Below are 23912 nucleotides of genomic sequence, written 5' to 3' on the forward strand. Positions count from 1 at the left end.
GGGGGAGAGAGGGGGGGGTGAGGTGTGTGTATGGGAGAGAGATATGTGTGTGTATGGGGGAGAGAGGGGGGGTGAGGTGTGTGTATGGGAGAGATAGGTGTGTGTATGGGGGAGAGAGGGGGGGGGTGAGGTGTGTGTATGGGAGAGAGATAGGTGTGTGTATGGGGGAGAGAGGGGGGGTGAGGTGTGTGTATGGGAGAGATAGGTGTGTGTATGGGGGAGAGAGGGGGGGGTGAGGTGTGTGTATGGGAGAGAGATAGGTGTGTGTATGGGGGAGATTGGGGGGTGAGGTGTGTGTATGGGAGAGAGAGAGTGGGGTGTGAGGTGTGTGTATGGGGGAGAGAGAGAGAGGAGGGGGGTGTATGGGGGGAGAGAGAGAGGGAGAGACACTTACCTGCAGGGCTCAAGTACAAGCTCCAGCTTCTTCAGTTTGTCACACTCTGTGGGGGTCAGCATGGACAGCTTGTGGTTCTGTTGGGCCAAAGTGGCAGTCACAGCCTCCTGGTTCCTCAGGTACTGTGAGATCATGGCCAGTGTCGAATTCCACCTTCCAATTCAATAAAATAACTATTAGTCCCACTGGGGGTTGTTAATGCAGCATGATGCAATTGTACAGAACACAAAGAAATAAACACACACACCAGCGTTTCCGTTAGCCGGTAATTACCGGTATTTGACCGGCAAAATCTGTTGAAGTCCGACATATTTAATCTCTCCGGTCTTAATGTCCGGTGAAAATAATTCCCTCTAAGCACAATTTGATTATTTGAATTGTATTAAAATAGGCTAAAATTAAATAGCCTATGCGATGAACGAAACAATCATTACATTTGTTTCATCGTTGCTTCTAATAATGACAACGACGTTGTCAGCGAGAGCTTAGTGCTGGGTTTGGAGTGCATGTGCAGCTGCAGAGCCGGAGCAGCAGCGGCACAGTGCAGTACTCCAATTCAGCCATTGGCAATTCAGCTGTTGGGTGGGGGGCGCTGCTGAGCGGTCCCCAGATAGAGCCAGAAAAGAGCCAGAAAACAGCTGCATCTGCTGCTCTGCATCGACATATTCTCGCAAATAAGTCATTGGGAGGTGGAGAGAGAGAGAGTCGTCACGCAAACCCACGATAATGTTGCCGTCTCTCTCTGCCAAATTTCTCAGTTCTTCGCTTGATATAATTAATACAAATGTCCAATATAACGGAATTCGTTAGCTCATAAAAATGTGATTATAACAGACTGCTGTTTATTAATGTCAGGCGACTGCCCACAGACACCTATTTGATTTAAAGTCGGCAGCAGCACGGAGTCTCGGGACTTATTTTATTTGGAATATAATGACTATACGCAAAAGTAGCCTAGTTTTAAGTAAAAATATTATAAATCTACATGCCTTGATGATGTCATTCTTTTGTTTTGTTGTCATTCTTTTGCCTATCAATTGTTTTTAAGCTCAATAAACTCTGACCGGAATTTCTCTCATTTGACCGGTAGATTGAAATCTACCGGACACTGAGGCCGGCAACAATTTTTTCTAACGGAAACCCTGACACACACACACTAAATTTACCCTAAGCATACAACAGGTAGTTAAACAGTCTCACCTTGTGGATACATCTTGTATCATGGGCTCTTTTGCTTGTCCGAGGGCAGTCTGCTGCTGCTGCAGTTCTTCTGTACTGGCAGGGCTGTGCTTGAAGTGGCCTACAATCTTGCGGCACTTTGCCAGGGTGGTGTCAAGGCTTCTGTCCTCAAGGGAGACTGTGATGGTTCTTTGCAGCACGTGTGCAGCACATGGCATGTGCTGGAACGGCATATAGCGCGCTGCTGCTATCATATTACGGGCGGAATCAGTCCCAATAGATGTGACTTTATCTTTTATATTCCACTCCTCTATTACTGTGTTGAACTGTTCAGCACACGCATCGGCGAAATGGCGGCCCACAGTTTTGGTCACCGTTAATGCAAATGATTGCAGTTTCCACTCAGTATCGATCAAGTGCACTGTGACACCCAAATAATTATGATTGCCCACCGACGTCCAGTGATCACCCGTTAGGGCCATTGGGCCAGCCCGTGCCAACACTTCTTCCCTCGCCTCCCTCTCTGTGTCATACATGTTGTGGATCCTTTTCATCACTGTAGCTCTCGAGGGTAGCTTGTAATTTGGGTCAGACGACGCTATTCGAAATGACTCCGCTAAACCCTTATCTTCCACTATAGCTATTGGCCTACAATATTTTGCTATCCACTTCGCGACGCTGTTGGTTAGTTTGTCTGTGGTGGATTTACTCAACCGTTTGCCTAACGGTAATTCTCCAAGAGTGGTTTGACGAAGCGTGCGAGTTGCTCTGGAGCTAACGTTAGCTACACTGGAGCTGCTCGAACAACTTGCCTGGACATGTTTAGCGTTCATGTGATACGTTAGACTAGAGCAGCTTCGGTGCTACGCAAATTCTTTTTGACATAAGCTACATATTACAATGGTCTTGTTTACTGTCCCATCTATATTCTTTTTGAAATTGAACTTGCCGTTCATAGGTCCCAGGAGTATCGCCTCGGGTGATGCTGACATCTTGTTCCAGCTGAGCTAATTCCTTTGTGTGTTTGTTTTGTTTGATAGACGACGCATGTGTGAAGTGACGATCAAGTAGGCTACGGGTCATTCAATGGGCCAAGTTTAATACGCCCAACTCAAGCGTGGATTTCAAAATAAAAGCGCACCGATTTGCCACTTGTCTAAAGTAAATATAGGTCGGCTGTAATTAATTTTGCGTCAATTTTCATAACGCGATAATTTGCTGTGTAATTAATTAATCTAATTAACGCGATAAACTGACAGCCCTAATAGTTAGTGTTACACGGACAATAACATCAGCATATTATTATTACCCATAGCAGCAAGGCATTACTCCGAGTCCGTTCATTAGCTACCGGGAGATGCAAGACTAACGTTACTGGTGAAAATGTGATTTGCGTTGGAATACTCCTTTGCCAACTTGCTGTACTTTGCTTGCAGGTCTGCAGCCATTATTGCTGGATTATGAATAGCCCCAACTTTAGCCAAGGTAACGTTATGGCTAAACCTTTAACAATAGTTAACGCTAGCTTTCGGTTAGCTGTTCAATGCTATTAATAACACAACTCCCCGTCAACACCCTCTCTCGGGAAGATGGCATTTAAGAAAGTATCTGCTGTTAAAATGACACAAACATTAGTTTTGTGGCATTAACGTTATATAGTTAGTGTTCAGGGGAGGAAACTAACTTTTTGGCTTACCAGCCAACTGGCGAGTATCTGATTTTTTTTACCAGCCAAACAGATTTTTTACCAGACAAAAAAAAATCGCTAATTGTGATAATTACTTCTTTGTATGTCAAGCCGTGTCAATGTTGTGTATGCATCTGGGTAGGCACACTGTGCCTTTAAGACAGCACGGTGGTCTTACGACAGTGCTGTGAAGTACCGTCAAGTGTTGTGGTAACGTCAGTTGGGTTGGTGTGCTGTTGTGCACAGTGCACTGGTTGAGCTAGCCCCTTTCGTGACTGCGATGTGCAAGCCAGGGGCTTTTGAGCATGAAATAAAATGTCTAACCTTACGTCGTAGTCCGGTGCTTTTTTGGAAACATTATAGTCATAACAGATACACCTAGCTGGCTGCTTTGAGCACACGGGGCTAACGTTAGCTAGCAAGCAGCTATAGCTAAAACGCTAACTAGAAGCTAACCACTGTATACATTTCCAGTAGACTAACATTACACCTCTGTGATTTAAATGTGTCCTTAGTAACTTATACTCGAGGGTTGTACTAGGGTTGGATGCAGTTCCCCGTTGGTCAGTCTGTCTATTTTCCATCTTCTGCTGTGTTTAACGTTATCTGTTTGCGAGTGCTCCTGATGGCTAGCCTAGTACCGCGGGACTTTTATTATTATATGTCCGCGGGTTGGCCAGTACTGCGCAAACGTTTATTAAACATTATATGTCCGCGGGTGGTCTTGTGCAGTGCTCTCGTGGCACTGTCAACTAAAGCGAACACTCAGAAGACGCGCACCGTTTGCCAGTGCAGTGATTGCAGAATGTTTTATTTTTTTTGTATACTCGCCAGCAGGGGAGGAAACTAACTTTTTGGCTTACCAGCCAACTGGCGGGTATCTGATTTTTTTTACCAGCCAAACGTAAAAAATACCAGCATTTGGCCAGTAAAGTGGCCTAATTTCCTCCCCTGTTAGTGTTACACGTTCAATAACAAGCATATTATTTACCCGAAGATAGCAGTAAACAAGGCATTACTCCGTTAGTCCGTTCATAGCTGAGTTCCATTCCGTTGCTCATTCCGTACCAAACTACCCATTCTGCAATCTGTTAATAACGTTTTCAACCAGACAAATGTATAGAAAGGCTTTGTTTTATTATAACATTTGTTGCAGTAAAATCATTATGTCTCATTTGGTCATGCTGTGGAGCGCTGGTCGGCGGGCCGTTAGCTCCGTTAAGTTTGTTGTGCTCTCGCAAACGGAACAATGGCGGCAGTAGTAGAAAGTAGAAAATGAATAAACGCTTGCCGATTGGTGGTAAGGACAGCAGGAGGTGGGTGCTAGCGGTGTGGCGTAATTGGCCGAATCGACTGTCAATCAAAATGGTTCCATTGCATTGGTTGAAAGCTCTGGTTGAGAGAATAGTATCCCGCTGCAGGCCGCCAGAATGGTTCCATTGCATTGGTTGAAAGCTCTGGTTGAGAAAATAATATCCCTCTGCAGGCCGCCAGACGATACTGGGAGAGAGATAGTGATACCATAAACATATTTCTTGATGTTTCCTTTTTTTAAGTAAGTAAAGAGGCCTACAAATACAAACATACACATACAAATATACAGTAGTTTCATTTAAAAAAAAATTTAAATTTAAAAAAAAATAAAAAATAAATAAATAAAAATTACAAATACTTATATACAAATATACAAATATCGGTATCGGTATCGGCCGATAGTGTTAGTTGAACAATCGTATCGGTATCGGTGGCCAATTTTCATATCGGTGCATCCCTAACTGTTATATCTTATTCAATTGTGGACATTTATTCATTCCCACTTATTAAACACTATTTCTGATGGTAAAATGAGCATAAAAAGCAAAATACAGAATTCTGAAATATTAAAACGGAAAAAACTGAATTTGGGGAAAAATATAATGGAATTTGGAAAATAACTGTGGCGCTGCTCTGTCTTCAGTAGGCTAGTACTGTGACGCTGCTCTGTCTGCAGTAGGCTAGTACTGTGGCGCTGCTCTGTCTGCAGTAGGCTAGTACTGTGACGCTGCACTGTCTTCAGTAGGCTAGTACTGTGACGCTGCTCTGTCTGCAGTAGGCTAGTACTGTGACGCTGCTCTGTCCTCAATAGGCTAGTAGTACTGTGACGCTGCTCTGTCTGCAGTAGGCTAGTAGTACTGTGACGCTGCTCTGTCTGCAGTAGGCTAGTACTGTGACGCTGCTCTGTCTTCAGTAGGCTAGTACTGTGACGCTCTGTCTTCAGTAGGCTAGTACTGTGACGCTGCTCGGTCTTCAGTAGGCTAGTACTGTGACGCTCTGTCTTCAGTAGGCTAGTACAGTGACACTGCTCTGTCTTCAGTAGGCTAGTAACTGTGACGCTCTGTCTTCAGTAGGCTAGTAACTGTGACGCTCTGTCTTCAGTAGGCTAGTACAGTACTGTGACGCTCTGTATTCAGTAGGCTAGTACTGTACTGTGACGCTCTGTCTTCAGTAGGCTAGTACAGTACTGTGACGTTCTGTCTGCAGTAGGCTACTACTGTGACGCCAAAACATTAATATCGGTTATCGGTATTGGCCACAATTTTCACATCGGTGCATCACTAGTAGGGATGGGCATTTTAAAGAAAAATCCAGATCGATTGATCGCATGCTATACTCGATTGATCATGTATTACTCTGTATTACTGTATTTTTGTTCATTCACGTATATATGTTTAAGGAAACCAACAGAAAGTTATAATCTTACACATACATGTGAAAAAATATGTAAAAATTAAAATAAAAACATTTTTTTATAAAAATTATTTAAGAAATCGATTTTTCTCATAGCTAAATCGATTACTCACGCCCATCCCTAATCACTAGATATAATAATAACATTATTATCATTATGCAATGGAAATTGGAAGAAAGAAAAAAATTGTCGACTTGATAGCTCAGAAGTCTGAAAGGTTTAAAGTTAATGGTGTTGTCGAGTGGTCCTTGACTATAGAAATTCTTAGTTTATATAATTGACACACATTTGTAAAATTGTGTTTCCAACACTCATTCAGAAGGACCTCTTTTAATATAGTGCTTACCACAGTGAGTGCTTATAATTTTCTTCAGGAAATAACTGAAGCCAAAGTGAAAAGCTATAAAATAAGATATGAAGCAATGTAGTGAGATGAGGCTCTGAGCCCAAGCTTATACAGTGGCAGTGCTCTCCTCTCCCCATCTTCTCTTCTCTACTGTGTCACTGTTTTGACTTCATTGGCTTAGTATCACATAACCCGTCTTGTTTCTTTGTATGTGTTGGCCAAAGGTGTGTGTGTGTGTGTATGAGCTAGCACAAGTACTATCTCCCTGATAAATGGCACGTCACTTGATTTCACTCTCTCTCTTCCTCTCTCTCTCTCTTTCCGACTACAACCCCCATGAACCCTTTCACCCCGTCGTGAGCCCAGAGGAGGATGAACATTTAGCATTACAATAGGCTAACAAGTACAGCCCCTGAACATTCTGTTCCAATAGCACAGGCTAGTGGTTCCAGAGCTAGCTAGCATGCACTCAGCCATCCAGCTCTGGAGCTGTCTCATGCCTTTCAATGGTTTTTACTTACATTTGATCGCCTATCGTGTAAGAGACATGTTTCATTCATGGTCCGTGTTTCTGTCTTCAGTCTTTTGCTAATTTGTTCCTCCTCCTCTCTTTCAGGCCCCTGAACAGAAAACCAAAGGTGAGTTGTGGTTGTTGTTGACATGATTGTTGTTGTTTTCTTAAACCTGTGTGCACCAGTAAACATGAGAACCGAGTACCTTTTCAGATTATTTCCGAAGCTTGCTTTGTGTGTATGTGCTCTGAAATGCTGTATGTGCACACCGTTAAGAGACAGAAGCAGACTTCTTTAGGCGGTTGTGTTTTTTGGGGGAGCTAATCCTTGCTTTCTGGTAGTGCTAGGACCTGCTCTGGTGAGGAGGGGAGTGGTTTGTGCTCGTTTGTTATATTTACTACTACAGTAATTCGATGGATGACTGAATGAGACCAGGCTCGTGGCATTCCTTTTCGCCTTTGGAGTTGTAATTCACCCTCTACCTGTCCACACACACACACACACACACACACACACACACACACACACACACACACACACACACACACACACACACACACACACACACACACACACACACACACACACACACACACACACACACACACACACACACACACACACACACACACAAAACACGCACTGTGTTCACTGTGTATGAAGTATTATCAGTGTTTATTGCAGTCAAGTGTCTTTTAAGTGGGATCATTCAGTAACAGCCCAGGTGGCCCCCCTTCTACTACCTGAGCCGAAATGGAGGCCAGTTGCCAGCGGAAGACTAATAAGGAGCAGGGAGACGGTGCAGCTGCTCTGTGGGCCTCCCCCTGGGTTCCCCGGGCAACAAGCCTAGGAGACCGAGGGGTGAACATTAGAGTTGTTCCGATACCGATACGGGTATCGGAAATGCCGCCGATACTGCCTAAAATGCTGGTATCGGTATCGGCGAGTACACGGAAATTCTAGCCTCCGATCCCATGATGCAGGGTTCGAAATTAACGGGGGCTTGGGGCATAATGCCCTTGAAAATGGATAAAATGCCCTCGAAAAGCAGTTAAGGGGGGCACTTAATGCCCCCGACAGTTTACTAATTATATATATATATTTATCCGGTAATGGAGCGTCTGTGTATCGTATACGGTTCAGATGACGCGCAAATAAAAAAAATCATTTGGCGGAGCCGGTGTTCTGCACTGGCTGCAGCAGCAGCCAGGTGCTAGTCAGTTTGTGTAAAAATGGCACGCACAATATAAATCAATCTTCATTACGACTTTAAAAACATAGCCATTAACATTACATAGGCCTACACACATCTTGCCATAGCGTTAGCAGTTTGTACAATGTTTGTAGCTGTTAGCTAGCTAGCCCTTCACAACAACAGCTAACACCGTAGCTACTAGCTACTGTAGCAGAGGAGGAAATGGGAGTCTGAGAGGCGGGGTGTTTAAAGACAATGATAGGCGTTTATTCAACATCCAAGAAGGCTAACATACAACTGTGTTTTACTAACTCCAACCGGGACTATTGCCGCTTTCGCGCTGCTTGTTGACGTTATGAACTGCTCCTAACGTGACCGGAGCTGAAGGTGGCGGTGCCACACGCTAAAATGTCCGTGGGGACCCGGCGCCAACCCATAGATAGTTCCAACTCACCGAATTACGTAATCCACCACAGTTGCACTCAATATTTAAATAATGTTAGTCTAAATATATGTAGACAGAAACATAATAATTTCAAGCAGAAAACGAATCTTTCCATTAAGAACTGACAAGCAGGGAATTTAAACATGGTTGACATTGTTTTTGTGTGTTTATATTAATTAAAGAAAGGAAAGTCTAGTGCTGGCTGAGCATATTGTTTGTTTGCACTAAATTAATACTTTGACAAATGTAGCCTATATTTTTCAGTCAGTTCGGTCTTTGTGTGCCAAACATTATTTAAGGCTGTAAACACTGTAAACCTTTTATTTTATTTTTAATAAATGAGAAACATGTTTAGATTTGAGTGTTATAGAAAAAGAAAGCAATACGCTTGGACCAGCACTCACAGATTTTGGTATATTTAATGGCAGCCTGAAACAAACATGTTTCGGAACGATTATGTTCCGAAACATGTTTGTTTCAGGCTGCCATTAAATATACCAAAATCTGTGAGTGCTGGTCCAAGCGTATTGCTTTCTTTTTCTATTATACTCGACGGGATTTCAGCACCCAGTGTTATAATTTGTGAGCGCAGTCTATCTTGACTTTTAGATTTGAGTGTTAAATTTTTTTTAATAAAAATTAACGTATATCGAACTGAAAACCGTGACCCCAAATTCGTGATATGAACCAAACCGTCCATTTTGTGAACCGTCCCACCCCTACCGTTTATCATAAAAATTCAGTGCCCCCGAAATACAAAAAAAGCCCCCGAAAATCAATTAAGGGGGGCAAAAAAAGCCCTTGAAAAAAAATGTTAATTTCTAACCCTGCCATGATGTAATTTATCTCCTGCCGAGTCCTGCGGAGAGTGAGGATTATAAAATGAACATGTTTTAAAGTGTGATGCTGTGTCATTTTAACAGCAGATACACTAAATTCCATTGTCCCCGACAGTGCGGTGTGACGGGGAGCTCGGACGGGAATCGGGATGTGTTTGGCTGGTGTTATGATAGCATTAGCTGGAAAGATAGCTAGTTGGAACAACATCCGCTTTTAACGTTACATCAAATCAGATGATCGCCTGTCCTTTCTCCAGGACCTAACACTGTCCGTGACTGTCTATCAACAATAATGCACCCACGGTGAATTGTATTTAAGTTAAGTAGCTACGGACTAGCGTTAGCTGACTATTACTAACGTTATCTTAATGGCAATGCGGGAAGACGAGCTAGGTCAGTTAGCTTAGCTTGATAACGTTACCGTGTCTAAAGTTGGTGCTATTCACATAATCCAGCAATAATGGCTGCAGACCTGCAAGCAAAGTACAGCAAGTGCCAAAGGATAAGAGTCTGAGGCGGAGTTTCAAAAGAGAATGTTGAATATTTATTTTGCATCAAAAATCACAACATGAACGTTCTATCTGCCACTAGCTTACAGACTGAATAGGCCAGGGTATATCTGCAGAGCCACTGAGTAGCGAGTGCAACACCGTTTAATGTCCGTGTGGATCATTGGAGTAGGGTATATCTGCAGTGCTGCAGCACATACTCATTGATTAATGATACTAATACAAATCTATACAATCACCCTGTTGTTGAATAAATACTATACGTTCTAGTTATTACTAAAAAACAGTATAACAGTATCTGAAAAAAAAAAAAAAAAAAAAGTATAATTTATATAATTTTTTTTTTAATTTTTCTTATGCACTGGTATCGGATAAATATCGGTATTGGCCGATACCCAAAGCTTAGGTATCGGAATCGGATCGGAAAGGGAAAAATGGTATCGGAACATCTCTAGTGAACATGGAGCGGCCTCAGGAGAGGAGAGGAAGAACAAGGGAGAAACGGAGAAAATAGAGAGGGATGGGGAACAGAGAGGATGGTGTGAGGAGAGACTGCTGCAGTTTAGTCTATACTTGTGTTTGTGGAGTGGTAGTAGGGCTGGGCGATATGGCCTAAAAATAAAATCCCTGATTCTTTTTTTTTATCGATTTACGATTTTAATCGATTTATTTCTCTTGAGAGCTAAAAAAATAAAAAAGTTATTCGACACAAAAAAAGTATCAAACCAAGATGAATGTCCCTATTGGGATTGAAGTGCAAACCTAACTTTCACCAATCTTCACTTAAAAATATTTTTATAATAATAATATATAATATAAAGGGTTACTCTTGATCAAACAAAGATGAATGTCCCTATTGGGATTAATAGTGCAATAACCTGCTTTTTCACCAAACTTTGCTTAAAACAAATAAAAGGTGCCTCTTGATCATCAAACAAGAATGAATTCCCCTATTGGGATTAATAAAGTGCAAATCTAACTTTCACCAAACATCACTTTTTGTAAAATAAAATGTGACTATTGGAAGAAGAAGAAAAAATCGATTAATCGCCCAGCCCTAAGTGGTAGCTTGGCCCTGTATGTGGTTATGGCTTCAGGTGGTGGTGTTTGTGGAGTGGTAGCTTGGCCCTGTATGTGGTTATGGCTTCAGGTGGTGGTGTTTGAGGAGTAGTAGCTTGGCCCTGTATGTGGTTATGGCTTCTTGGGGTGTTCTTTTTTAGCAATCCTCTTTTATCATTATGTCACTATGTGGATCGTATGTTGCTTGTGCATGAAAGGCGCTGCAGGTTCACTGTCATTGAAAACAAAAGAGTTGTAATTCATTATAACTTTGTTTGTTCATTTCAAGCGTGGCAATTGGAAACATCTATTGATAATAATAGTCATATCTAAGCCTGGTCTTCTAACTGAGCAAACTGCTTTTTCAAGAAGTAAAAATAGCATTTCTTGCAATGGAATATTGAAATATTTGTTTTTGATTTTTATGTTTTGAATCTACCAAGCAAAATCGACAAACTTCTCTCTGGTAAATGTATAGATTTAAGTCTAAACTAAAGAGTGTGCTCCTCCTGGACCTCTGGCAAGCCTCTGGCCTCCCCTTTCTCTGCCAAATATTTTAATGACAAGATAGCAGTGTGGTGTGTAGATGTGGTGCGTAGTGATGGACAGATCTCCTGAGAGGAACAGGCTGCTGGAGGTAAGGAGGCAGATGGGAGCAGGGGGTGGGGGCTTATGTCTAGGAAGGGATAAACAGGCAGGAAATCTCATTAGAGCTTCTGGTGGACAAGGGTAGCACGGCCACACTGCAGTTTTAATATGGCAGCCAGAAGTGGGGAAAGGTAATGATGACCAAGAAGTCTTGTGTTGTCGGCGAGTCCAAGAGTCTTGTCTGTGCATCCCTCGTCTCATTTAGTGTTGTGTCCTCGAAGGCAGTAGGCGTGTTGTTGTGCTGTGGCGATGGCGGGTACATACGAGCGCCAACTCTTGCCTCTCTCACGTCAGGGGTCAGTGCCTCCACCCCCCCGCCCCCTCTAGGCTGTGTTAATGAGGGAGTGTAATGTCACCTAGCCTCCTCCAGTCTCACTCACCCTGTCCCTTCACAGCTCAATGCACTAATGAACGTAATCTGGGTTAGCCTTGTTAACATGCTCTCTGTCTCTCTCATCTAGTATGTGTTGTTATCTGCGTTAGCTTTGTTAGCATGCTCTCTGTCTCATCTAGTATGTTGTTATCTGGGTTAGCTTTGTTAGCATGCTCTCTGTCTCTCATCTAGTATGTTGTTATCTGGGTTAGCTTTGTTAGCATGCTCTCTGTCTCATCTAGTATGTTGTTATCTGGGTTAGCTTTGTTAGCATGCTCTCTGTCTCATCTGACTAGTATGTGTTGTTATCTGGGTTAGCTTTGTTAGCATGCTCTCTGTCTCTCTCATCTAGTATGTGTTGTTATCTGGGTTAGCTTTGTTAGCATGCTCTCTGTGTCTCATCTACTTTGTGTTATCTGCGTTAGCTTTGTTGGCATGCTCTCTCATCTACTTTGTGTTGTTATCTGCGTTAGCCTTGTTAACATGCTCAGTCTTGTCTACTTTGTGTTGTTATCTGGGTTAGCTTCATTAGCATGCTCTCGGTCTCATCTACTTTGTGTTGTTATCTGGGTTAGCTTCGTTAGCATGCTCTCTGTCTCATCTACTTTGTGTTGTTATCTGGGTTAGCTTCGTTAGCATGCTCTCTGTCTCTCATCTACTTTGTGTTGTTATCTCGGTTAGCTTTGTTAGCATGATCTCTGTCTCATCTACTGTGTGTTGTTATCTCGGTTAGCTTCGTTAGCATGATCTCTGTCTCATCTACTGTGTGTTGTTATCTGGGTTAGCTTCGTCGTTAGCATGCTCTCTGTCTCATCTACTGTGTGTTGTTATCTGGGTTAGCTTCGTTAGCATGCTCTCTGTCTCTCTACTGTGTTGTTATCTGGGTTAGCTTCGTTAGCATGCTCTCTGTCTCTCATCTACTTTGTGTTGTTATCTGGGTTAGCTTCGTTAGCATGCTCTCTGTCTCTCATCTACTTTGTGTTGTTTCACTACATCCGTAAATTGACCTATATACTATATACCACCCATCCCCCCTCTCTTTCTCTATCCCTCTCTCGCTCGCTCTCTTTCTCTCTCTCTCTCTTTCTCTCCTCCTCTCTTTCTCCATACCCTCAAAGTAAGCCGTGATGCGCACAATTACTTTCACGGTTGTCCTTTTTCACCACTACATAACCCTGCCCTGTGTTGTAGTGACATTTTTGTTTAGGGCATAGCCATAGCAGTGAGGAGCTTGTGATCAGAGGGTCAGTTTGATCTGCCGACTGGTGGGGTGGGGTGGGTTGAAGTGCCATTGAGCAAGGCACTTGACTTAACCCCCCCCCCAAACGCTCCAGTGCACTCCAGATCGCATGCTCCTGGTGTCCCTGGTCTCGTTAGCCTTTGGGGAGTGAGACTGGGTGCGATAATGACATGGGGAGGAAACTGAGAGCGGGGAGAGAGAGTGCTGAGGCTCAGGAAAACACCCAGTCATTCCTGCAACTGTACACTGGAGAGCTCCTCCACCGCAGGGAGACCTCGGTGTAACACGGCACCACCTCCTGCTGCGAGGCTGGGGGAGGGAGGGAGGGAGGCCCGGCCTGGGACCTAGGGAGGGAGAGAGGGGAAACGGGGAGTCAAGGGAGGTGTCTGAGTGTAAAGGAAGAGGCCGAATGAACAGTTGTTGAACACTGTTGGGTGTTTGTACCATAGTATCTGCAGTACTGGTATACCAGTACATAAAGGAATGGCGAGGATGCAAAGCATGCATTTGACCCGTTGCGTAAAAAAACAGCAGGGTCCAAGAGTCTTGTCTGTGCATCCCTCGTCTCATTTAGTGTTGTGTCCTCGAAGGCAGTAGGCGTGTTGTTGTGCTGTGGCGATGGCGGGTACATACGAGCGCCAACTCTTGCCTCTCTCACGTCAGGGGTCAGTGCCTCCACCCCCCCGCCCCCTCTAGGCTGTGTTAATGAGGGAGTGTAATGTCACCTAGCCTCCTCCAGTCTCACTCACCCTGTCCCTTCACAGCTCAATGCACTAATGAACGTAATCTGGGTTAGCCTTGTTAACATGCTCTCTGTCTCTCTCATCTAGTATGTGTTGTTATCTGCGTTAGCTTTGTTAGCATGCTCTCTGTCTCATCTAGTATGTTGTTATCTGGGTTAGCTTTGTTAGCATGCTCTCTGTCTCTCATCTAGTATGTTGTTATCTGGGTTAGCTTTGTTAGCATGCTCTCTGTCTCATCTAGTATGTTGTTATCTGGATTAGCTTTGTTAGCATGCTCTCTGTCTCATCTGACTAGTATGTGTTGTTATCTGGGTTAGCTTTGTTAGCATGCTCTCTGTCTCTCTCATCTAGTATGTGTTGTTATCTGGGTTAGCTTTGTTAGCATGCTCTCTGTGTCTCATCTACTTTGTGTTATCTGCGTTAGCTTTGTTGGCATGCTCTCTCATCTACTTTGTGTTGTTATCTGCGTTAGCCTTGTTAACATGCTCAGTCTTGTCTACTTTGTGTTGTTATCTGGGTTAGCTTCATTAGCATGCTCTCGGTCTCATCTACTTTGTGTTGTTATCTGGGTTAGCTTCGTTAGCATGCTCTCTGTCTCATCTACTTTGTGTTGTTATCTGGGTTAGCTTCGTTAGCATGCTCTCTGTCTCTCATCTACTTTGTGTTGTTATCTCGGTTAGCTTTGTTAGCATGATCTCTGTCTCATCTACTGTGTGTTGTTATCTCGGTTAGCTTCGTTAGCATGATCTCTGTCTCATCTACTGTGTGTTGTTATCTGGGTTAGCTTCGTCGTTAGCATGCTCTCTGTCTCATCTACTGTGTGTTGTTATCTGGGTTAGCTTCGTTAGCATGCTCTCTGTCTCTCTACTGTGTTGTTATCTGGGTTAGCTTCGTTAGCATGCTCTCTGTCTCTCATCTACTTTGTGTTGTTATCTGGGTTAGCTTCGTTAGCATGCTCTCTGTCTCTCATCTACTTTGTGTTGTTTCACTACATCCGTAAATTGACCTATATACTATATACCACCCATCCCCCCTCTCTTTCTCTATCCCTCTCTCGCTCGCTCTCTTTCTCTCTCTCTCTCTTTCTCTCCTCCTCTCTTTCTCCATACCCTCAAAGTAAGCCGTGATGCGCACAATTACTTTCACGGTTGTCCTTTTTCACCACTACATAACCCTGCCCTGTGTTGTAGTGACATTTTTGTTTAGGGCATAGCCATAGCAGTGAGGAGCTTGTGATCAGAGGGTCAGTTTGATCTGCCGACTGGTGGGGTGGGGTGGGTTGAAGTGCCATTGAGCAAGGCACTTGACTTAACCCCCCCCCCAAACGCTCCAGTGCACTCCAGATCGCATGCTCCTGGTGTCCCTGCCTGGTCTCGTTAGCCTTTGGGGAGTGAGACTGGGTGCGATAATGACATGGGGAGGAAACTGAGAGCGGGGAGAGAGAGTGCTGAGGCTCAGGAAAACACCCAGTCATTCCTGCAACTGTACACTGGAGAGCTCCTCCACCGCAGGGAGACCTCGGTGTAACACGGCACCACCTCCTGCTGCGAGGCTGGGGGAGGGAGGGAGGGAGGCCCGGCCTGGGACCTAGGGAGGGAGAGAGGGGAAACGGGGAGTCAAGGGAGGTGTCTGAGTGTAAAGGAAGAGGCCGAATGAACAGTTGTTGAACACTGTTGGGTGTTTGTACCATAGTATCTGCAGTACTGGTATACCAGTACATAAAGGAATGGCGAGGATGCAAAGCATGCATTTGACCCGTTGCGTAAAAAAACAGCAGGGACTTATTTTGGGTCGCAAAATAGGCATACTCTGTCTACACGGCGTTTCACATGCTACTGCTGTGCTGTTGGGCGGATAAGACTCGCCACGGGATTTTCAAAATAAGTGTATCGCAATATGAACCGATCTTTTTACGTTGCATCGATCCTATTGGATCATTGATAATAGATCGATATATCGATCTTGATCAATGTATCGTCCCACCCCTACCTGTAAGTGTTGCATAAAAGGCCAGTGCCGGTCGGCATCAATGACGATGTTCTCGCGTTGGCAGACGATCTACTTAATATATAAAGTGCTCGATGTAGCGGTTCTGAGGAATTGGTATCGGTGCATCTACAGCACAAAGCCAAGCGAGTGGGCTACTTCAGTAAAGTGCCTTTTGGTTGATGTAAAAGAGAGCTGGATGAAAAGAGCTTTAGGGAGCGAGAGAGGAGGAGAAAGGGAGAGCCGTGTGAAAGAGCGAGAACACGCTCCAGTTTCCTGTTTGCTCGCCACAGCTGAGGGGCCCCCTGAGGAGCGTTTCCACCAACTCCCCTCACTGACACACAAAACACTCAGGCGGTGTGCTCGTCTGGTAATCGGAAGGTTCCCGGTTAGATTCCGGCTTCTCCCGGCAGCATGTCGAAGTGTCCTTGAGCTAAGACACTTAACCTCTCATCAAAGAGAAGTCGCCTATTCTCGGTCCTTGCCCCACAATGGTGGAACGAACTTCCCGCCACAGTTGGGATAGCCGAAACCCGTCCAATCTTTCGCCGTCGACTAAAGACGCACTTCTTCAATCATTATCTGAAAAGAAAAATTATAATAAAATAACTCTAACCCTAACTAACCTTACTTCATCATGCACTTGTCCTAATATACTAACCTACACTGTAGCACTCAACACTTTGATGAACATTGTTACTCAGCTGATAGAGTTGTACCCTTCCTGCTGTCTTGTACAAAACTTGTAAGTCGCTTTGGATAAAAGCGTCAGCTAAATGACAAAATGACAATGTAAACCTGTAACTTCTCCCGATTAGCAGGTTTGCACCTTGCACAGTTGCCTCCGCCGTCTGAGTCGGTATGTGTATGCTTGAGTGAATGGGTGAATGTGAGGCAGAAGTTGTAAAGCGCTTTGGTTAAAAAAGCACTATATAAATGCAGTCCATATATACACACACCACCATCCCCATGCTGTGATGCACACTTTTATAATGCATGCAGTAGTACCACATCACACACACACACACACGTATGATTCAGCTCTAAGGCTGTCCCCGAACCCTGTTTTTAGGGTTCGAACGTTCGCCAGGGTTTTTCGAACGGACGTTCGAACGTTCGTTTTTTTTTATTAATTAAGTTTATTATTATAGATTTTACGGAGGGCGGCATTGCATAGTCTATCGGTGAAAAAAAAATTTTTTACAGTGGTGGCTGTTCATGTAAACATGTAAACAAAGCACTCAGAAGAAAATAAAGGGAAAAGACAGCAGTCAAACATAATATCATATAACGCACTCACTTTTTGTTGGGTATGCCATACGCGCCAGCCACTTCACCCAGGCGTTGCGCGATGTTTACTCCAGAATGTTTTATCTCCAGTTCTTTTGTTTCCAAGACATATCCCAGTAGTTCCCACTCGTTGGAAATAAAATGACAGGTGACTGCCATGTACGCCTCCATTGCCACCGACGTCCAAGCGTCTGTTGTGAATGCCACAGCTGTGGCATGGTCAATGTAAAAGGAGACTTTCTCTCGCACGGCCCCGTACTTCAGAGTTAGGTTGTTGGAAACGGTGGATCTTTTGGGCATGGTGTAATGGGCATGGTGCTTGAGCCAGGGCTGTACACTACGACGAGATGGTCGCGAATTGCCCCTTTAATTGGCTGTTGCGATTGGTAAATATTATCTGGGGGCGGGCTTGCGAGTAGTGCTTTCAAGCCTTGCATTCGCATTTCACTCCTAAATTATCCAAGGCGTGTGATGACGCGATGGCGTCACTCACGCGAGCTGAGCAGTGAGCACTCAGCAGGTATGATCAGCGGGAACAATCGACTGAGCACTCACTCTGATAGACTGGCTGACTGTCTGATTTAGCTATGAAGAAAAGTAAAGTTAGTATTGCTTCATATTTTCGACGCGTTCGACTAGAGCTGCCGCGGTATTGATATTTTCCTTACCGCACGAATTTGCGAAATATTTTTTTTTTTTAGTAGTCTACTCTTATAGCCTGCCTCTAGTCTAATGGCGCTTTTCCACTGCATAGTACCTACTCGACTCGACCCGCTTTAGGCACCTGGCTGGTACTTCGTTCCTTTTCCACTGCAGCCAGGTACTACTCCGTTTGTCTCCGTGGGGATGCAGGCGGGGCCGCTCGCTTGTGTACACTGAAAGCTCCGTGGGCATAGATGTCCGAGGGCTTGCAGCAAGCCAGAGTTTAACACAGTTTCAATCAATCAATCAATCAATAACAACATTAACCAGACTCTCGTTGCGTCTATTCTGCCAAAGCTAACGTTACCTCTCATTGTGTATTCTACCAAGCAAACCCGGGTTTAACGTTACCTCTCGTGTATATCGGCTGACGGTAGTATATTAGGCTAATAACAACAACAAACTTAACACATCAGCGATCTTGTTGTGACACTAAACTCTCCGCTCGGTGGTAAATTGGGTTGATGTCGGTTTTGTTTCATCAATAAATAAGGCAGAATACACAGTGAATCCATTCTTTTTTGTTTATTGCACTTGGTTCTGTCACAAAGACGCAAACAAATCCTGAATGAAATGCATCCTTAGCGAGGCAGTAAAGATGGCGGCGCCGGCGTTCTGTTATTGTTCAGAGCGAGGCTACAAAGTGTGACGCGTCTCTCTTCTGACCAGTCAGTGGTCTGCAATGTTTCACATGACTTTTCTGGTACCACTTCTACCCAATAGGGTCGCTTGGAACCGAGTAGGGTATATCTGCAGAGCCGCAAGCCGCAAGCCAACTTTATTATTATGATAAAAAACAGCGGTGACGCGGTATTCAGCCTAACTCTGCGGTGAGTGTGATGCAACAGCGATACCGCGGTAATGCGGTTATCGCGGCAGCTCTACGTTCGACCTCCTATAGTGAGCCGAACTGAACTGAACTCAGACACACGGAGAGAGCTGCGGCGTCTGCTGCCCCTCCCGCACCCGTGGCTGTTGTAAACACTAGTCTCTAGTGGGACACTGGGACCTCGGTGAGCCTGCCAGCCGGCTAGCTACTGATATCAACAAATGCTCCAGTAGTGCATGATAGCTCGCGTTAGCTTACTGTTCAAAACGAAACGTCCCATTAAACTAAATAGTTCAGATAGCTCCTGATATCAATGTCTTATAACACTGAGTCGATGCGTATTCGAGCTGAGGGCACGCTGAATATAGTCAATAGGGACCAGCTGCAGCGCCGGAGAATCCTGGCCGTAGCTGGAGGCTACAGTATAGGGTCCAGCTGCAACTCCGGAGAATCCTGGCCGTAGCTGGAGGCTACTCGAGTATACACAGACAGTGGAGCTGGTTGCATATAGCGAGCATTTTGACTTGTTGCGTGGTGGCGATGTCTCGCAGATAATACAACTACAAGTATGATTATATAATATATATATTTTATTCAAAAAAAAATTTATATAAAATCTTTTTTTCTTTTTTTTTTTAAATAAAAAACAATCGATATAAATAATGGTAAAATTGTTATTTAAAAAATTTGCTCCTAAAAAATATTTTTTGCCCCTAAATTTCTCATTTAGGGGCAAGTGTGCCCCTAGTGAAAAAGCTTAGCGTACAGCCCTGGCTTGAGCACTGCTGTGTTGTGTGTAACCCGCTCTAGCGTCCCCACCTCCCCGGTCGCGTGTGCATCAAACATTCCACCCAAAAACGGAATTTCAGTCCAGATTAGGCCAAATTCTGCAATGTTCCATGTTTTGCAGTTGATTCCATTTTTATTCTTTAATTCCGCGATTCCGTGAACGCGGATTTCATATGGCTCTAAATAACTCCTTCTTTCTCTTCTCGCTCATTGGTTTGGTATCAAATTGCAGTAGTGTCTGCGTGGTTGAGGAGGTGGGCCCGCCGTCCAGATCCAGTTTATGTGCCACCGTGGAATGCCAAGTGCTTGCCTTATCCTCCGTTAATTTAAAGTGTTTCCACACAGGTGACGTCTTCCCACTTCTTGCAGCTGCCATGATTGAATAATTGATTGAGCGCCGCGGGGACGCGCCTCCTCACCTCGACTCAACCCAGCGCGCCTCTTTTTTTTGTGCGAACGGTCGAACCCATTCATTAAAATCCGAATGCCAGCGTAACGAACGAACGTTCGGGCTCAGCCTTATTCAGCTCCTATACATTTGCAAACAGTATTCACAGGCCACTATGGGAGTGTTGTCGCAGATCAGGAGCACTGCACATGGCTCATTCACATTATGCATGTCTAAAATTGAGATGCGCACACAATCACACAGCAAGCGGCAAATGTGTAACCTACATAGACTAGTACTGTACATATACTGTGTATACTTCACCCGCGAGGGAACAAATGCATGCGCCTATATAGGCTATAATGTGCCCATCATTCATTCCCTGCTGTGAAATCAGCACCCTGCTTGAATGTCATTATAACATTACTTCATGCTGTGAAGCCTGGTGTCCTAGTTCTGACCCCATCGAGGGAGCGTTTTAATGTCCTGCATTACTGCTCTGTTTATTGCCTCCAAATATGACATCTCCTATAGTAGGGAGGTTCTCTGTCGCCATGTTTCACAACCAGCAGTGCCACCCCTCCCTCTGCCACCCCACCCCCTCATTTCATTTTGTAATTTAGCTAACGCTTACAAGTTCTGTACGACAAGTCAGCAGGAAGGGTACGACTCTTACAAGTAGTGATGGTTTTGGAAAAGGCTAAAAAGAGGTTGTGATAGGTGGTGATGTCACCAGTGAGGCGTGATTTTCTATACCGCTCTCAGGACCTGTCTTTCTTATCTCACTACATCAGACAGCCATGGACTGGGTGGGGAACAGCGGGCAGGCCTCTCGGTGAGGGGACAGAGCTTGTCGAAGGAGGTTGTTAGGGCTGAGAGGAGGTTACCGTATCTGTGGCGAGAGCAGAGAAAGTCTCACTCAAAGGTAGAGCAGATAGAATGTCGGAGGAGAGTGTGGAGAGGGATAGGGAGCGCAGGTTGCGTCTAGGGAAGGGTACCGAACTCTGTACTTTTAAGGGTATCGACCGAATTACGTCGGTACTACAGAGTACCGATTCACGTTAGATCAATCGGTGCCACATTTCGATACCTAAGGCCCGCCCAGTTGGAAAATAATCCGAATTCCAATGACGCAATTGTCATTTCATTATAGACACAGACGAGCACGGACCTTCAATGACGAGCACTTGTCATTTAATAATAGACACAGACCAGCGCGGACCTTCAATGACGAGCACTTGTCATTTCATAATAGACGCAGACCAGCGTGAGCAATATCCAATGTGTCTAACATGCTTTGCATCCTTGCCATGTCCACATTAGCCGCTAAGCTAACTAGCGTTAGCCGCTAACTAAGCTAAGCTAACTAGAGTGACTCCAAGACACCAGTTCCATTTGTGAGGAAAGGCGGGTTGGGTATTATATTGACGAGGCTTGACAACCGAGGTTCAAAGATAACTTCACATTTATTGGCTGTTCATTTATATATATCGCTTCATGCATCGCACTCCATACAACTGTGTTGTTGACTTCCTAGTAACTGACATCACTCGAGTCAACTACGGCATCCAATAGGCTCAAACTCAAACCTAATACATCACGGCGGTGGTGGCTGAGCCTCACTCCCTCTCTCTCGCTCTCTCTCTCTCTCTCTCTACGTTCAATGATCTAAAGTAGCCAAACGTTACACTATGAATACTAACTGGATAGTTCATGATATAAACAGTTCATTTCATTATCATTAAGTCTGCTATGAGCCATTCTCTGTGTGTGTGTGAGTGTGTGTGTGTGTGTGTGTGTGTGTGTGTGTGTGTGTGTGTGCGCGCGCGTCCCATCTCTTGTCTTTGGAAAGACCAGATGAGGTCAGAGGAGTTTGATAGTATTTACTGAGGATGGCCAGATAATGTTGATATTTAAACTTTAAAATAATAATACATAGTGGTTGACACTAGATGGAGGTGTCTCACTTCAGAATGGACACTGATTGAGTGACAGGAGGGAGTTGACTTAAGGGTGTGGCTGTACCTTGGTTCTGTGATTTTGTTTGGAAGTAAAGTTCAGAGACTCGATACTCCGTCTGCTCGTCTCATTGATTCACTTCCACAGTGGTGACCCTGACGTGTGAAATATGAGCGATAACGAGAATCCACCGGCTGTGGTTCCCGCAGTGTATGCAGCTACAGTCAAGTTGCCAGAGTTTTGGCAGCATGACCCGGCCCCGTGGTTTCAGCACATCGAGGCACAATGTCACCTCCGCGGAATAACGTCGGATGAGACGAAATATTATCATGTTGTCGCGGCATTGGATTCCTCCACTAGTGATGGGATTCCTGAGAGAACCACCACCAGCCGGCAAATACAACGCTCTCAAAGAACAGCTGATGCGGCTTTTCCAGCTGTCAGATGCAGAGCGCGCGGAGCGCTTATTGTCCCTCAACGGATTGGGGGACAGTAAACCAACAGAACTGATGGAGAACATGCTAGCACTGCTTGGTTCAGGTGACGCTACATTTATTTTTGTGCGACTCCGGTGCGCACGGCTCTGGCCAGCTCGCCTCTCGTGCGCACCAAGGATTACCGGGGATTGGCAGAGGAGGCGGACAGAATTCTACTGGCCTCCCGTCAGTACTGTGTGGCTGCTGTGTCTGATCGGGTGGCTGATCGCAGGGATCAGACACAGAGGGATGATAGAGGGCTTTGTTATTATCATCGCCGTTTTGGCAACAAAGCGAAGAGCTGTGTTCCACCATGCACCTTTGGTAACCAGGGAAACGCGAGAGCCGGCGCTCGTTAGCGGCTATGAGCGCTGGCGTCAATATCAACGAGCTGTTGTCTATCGAGGACACGTTGTCTGGAAGGCGTCTGTTGGTGGATTCGGGCGCCCAGAGGAGGATCCAGCCGCCTGCCCTGGTCAATATGCTCGCCACGGGCGATATGTACCAGCGCCTCCTCGCTGAGTTTCCTACTCTGACTGTCCCCACTTTCTCTGCCTCTGTCGCCAAGCATGGGGTGGAACATTACATCCCAACGGTGGGCCCGCCAGTTTATGCACGGGCGCGCCGCCTGGATGCTGCTAAACTGGCAATAGCCAGGGAGGAGTTTGCCACAATGGAACGGCTCGGCATTGTGCGCCGGTCCAACAGTCCTTGGGCCTCCCCACTACACATGGTCCCCAAGGCGGACGGGAAGTGGCGTCCGGGTGGTGATTTCCGTCGCCTAAATAACATCATCACTCATGACCGGTACCCAGTGCCACATATCCAGGAATTCTCTGCCCACCTGGCGGGCGCCACCATTTTTTCTAAAATAGATTTGGTGCGTGGCTACCACCAGGTGCCGGTCCATCCGCTCGACGTGCCCAAGACTGCCATTATCACCCCGTTTGGGGGGGGGCCTGTGTGGTGGACACTAGATGGAGGTGTCTCACTTCAGAATGGACACTGATTGAGTGACAGGAGGGAGTTGACTTAAGGGTGTGGCTGTACCTTGGTTCTGTGATTTTGTTTGGAAGTAAAGTTCAGAGACTCGATACTCCGTCTGCTCGTCTCATTGATTCACTTCCACAACATAATAAATGTAATAGGGATGCCCCGATCGATCGGCCACCGATCGTTATCGGCCAATAATCAGTATAAATATGCGATCGGTGAATTCCGATAATGAGTCATATTCGCTGATCGCGGAAACCGATCAAGCGGAGATCTCACTCGCTGTCGGTCTCAGACACACAGGACCTGCAAACTGCCGCTGCTCCTCCTCCCTAGCCCTTTAAAAAAAAGAGTACACACAGACAGTGGAGCTGTTTGCAGATAGCGAGCATTTTGACTTGTTGCGCGGTGGCGATGTCTTGCAGATAATACAAGTACAAGTCTAATTATATAATATATATATTTTATAAAAAAAAAATTATATAAAATAATTTTTTATTTTTTTTTATCAAAAACGATCGGTATCGGATCAGTATCGGCCGATATGGCTCACGACGATCGGTATCGGTGGCAAAAACGTGATCGGGGCATCCCTAAAATGTA

The 23912-nt window shown here is 45.0% G+C and overlaps 2 protein-coding genes across 2 annotated transcripts in view; both read left to right on the forward strand.

Moving 5' to 3' along the window:
* The window catches only part of tnrc6c1 (trinucleotide repeat containing adaptor 6C1), a 232364-nt gene that overhangs the window by 48574 nt on the left and 159878 nt on the right, over positions 1-23912 (forward strand). The window contains exon 3 of the mRNA XM_084329916.1: positions 6951-6972. Coding sequence (XP_084186042.1) covers positions 6951-6972 — 22 coding nt within the window. The remainder of the gene's footprint in view (positions 1-6950; positions 6973-23912) is intronic.
* Positions 22203-23912, forward strand: part of LOC311239846 (ADP-ribosylhydrolase ARH3-like) — a gene marked incomplete at both ends in the record, with an annotated part of 31481 nt that continues 29771 nt past the window's right edge. The window contains one exon of the mRNA XM_084328293.1: positions 22203-22380. Coding sequence (XP_084184419.1) covers positions 22203-22380 — 178 coding nt within the window. The remainder of the gene's footprint in view (positions 22381-23912) is intronic.

The sequence above is a fragment of the Notolepis coatsorum genome, assembly GCF_963971535.1.
Source record: "Notolepis coatsorum genome assembly, chromosome: 14".
Taxonomy (NCBI): Eukaryota; Metazoa; Chordata; class Actinopteri; order Aulopiformes; family Paralepididae; genus Notolepis; species Notolepis coatsorum.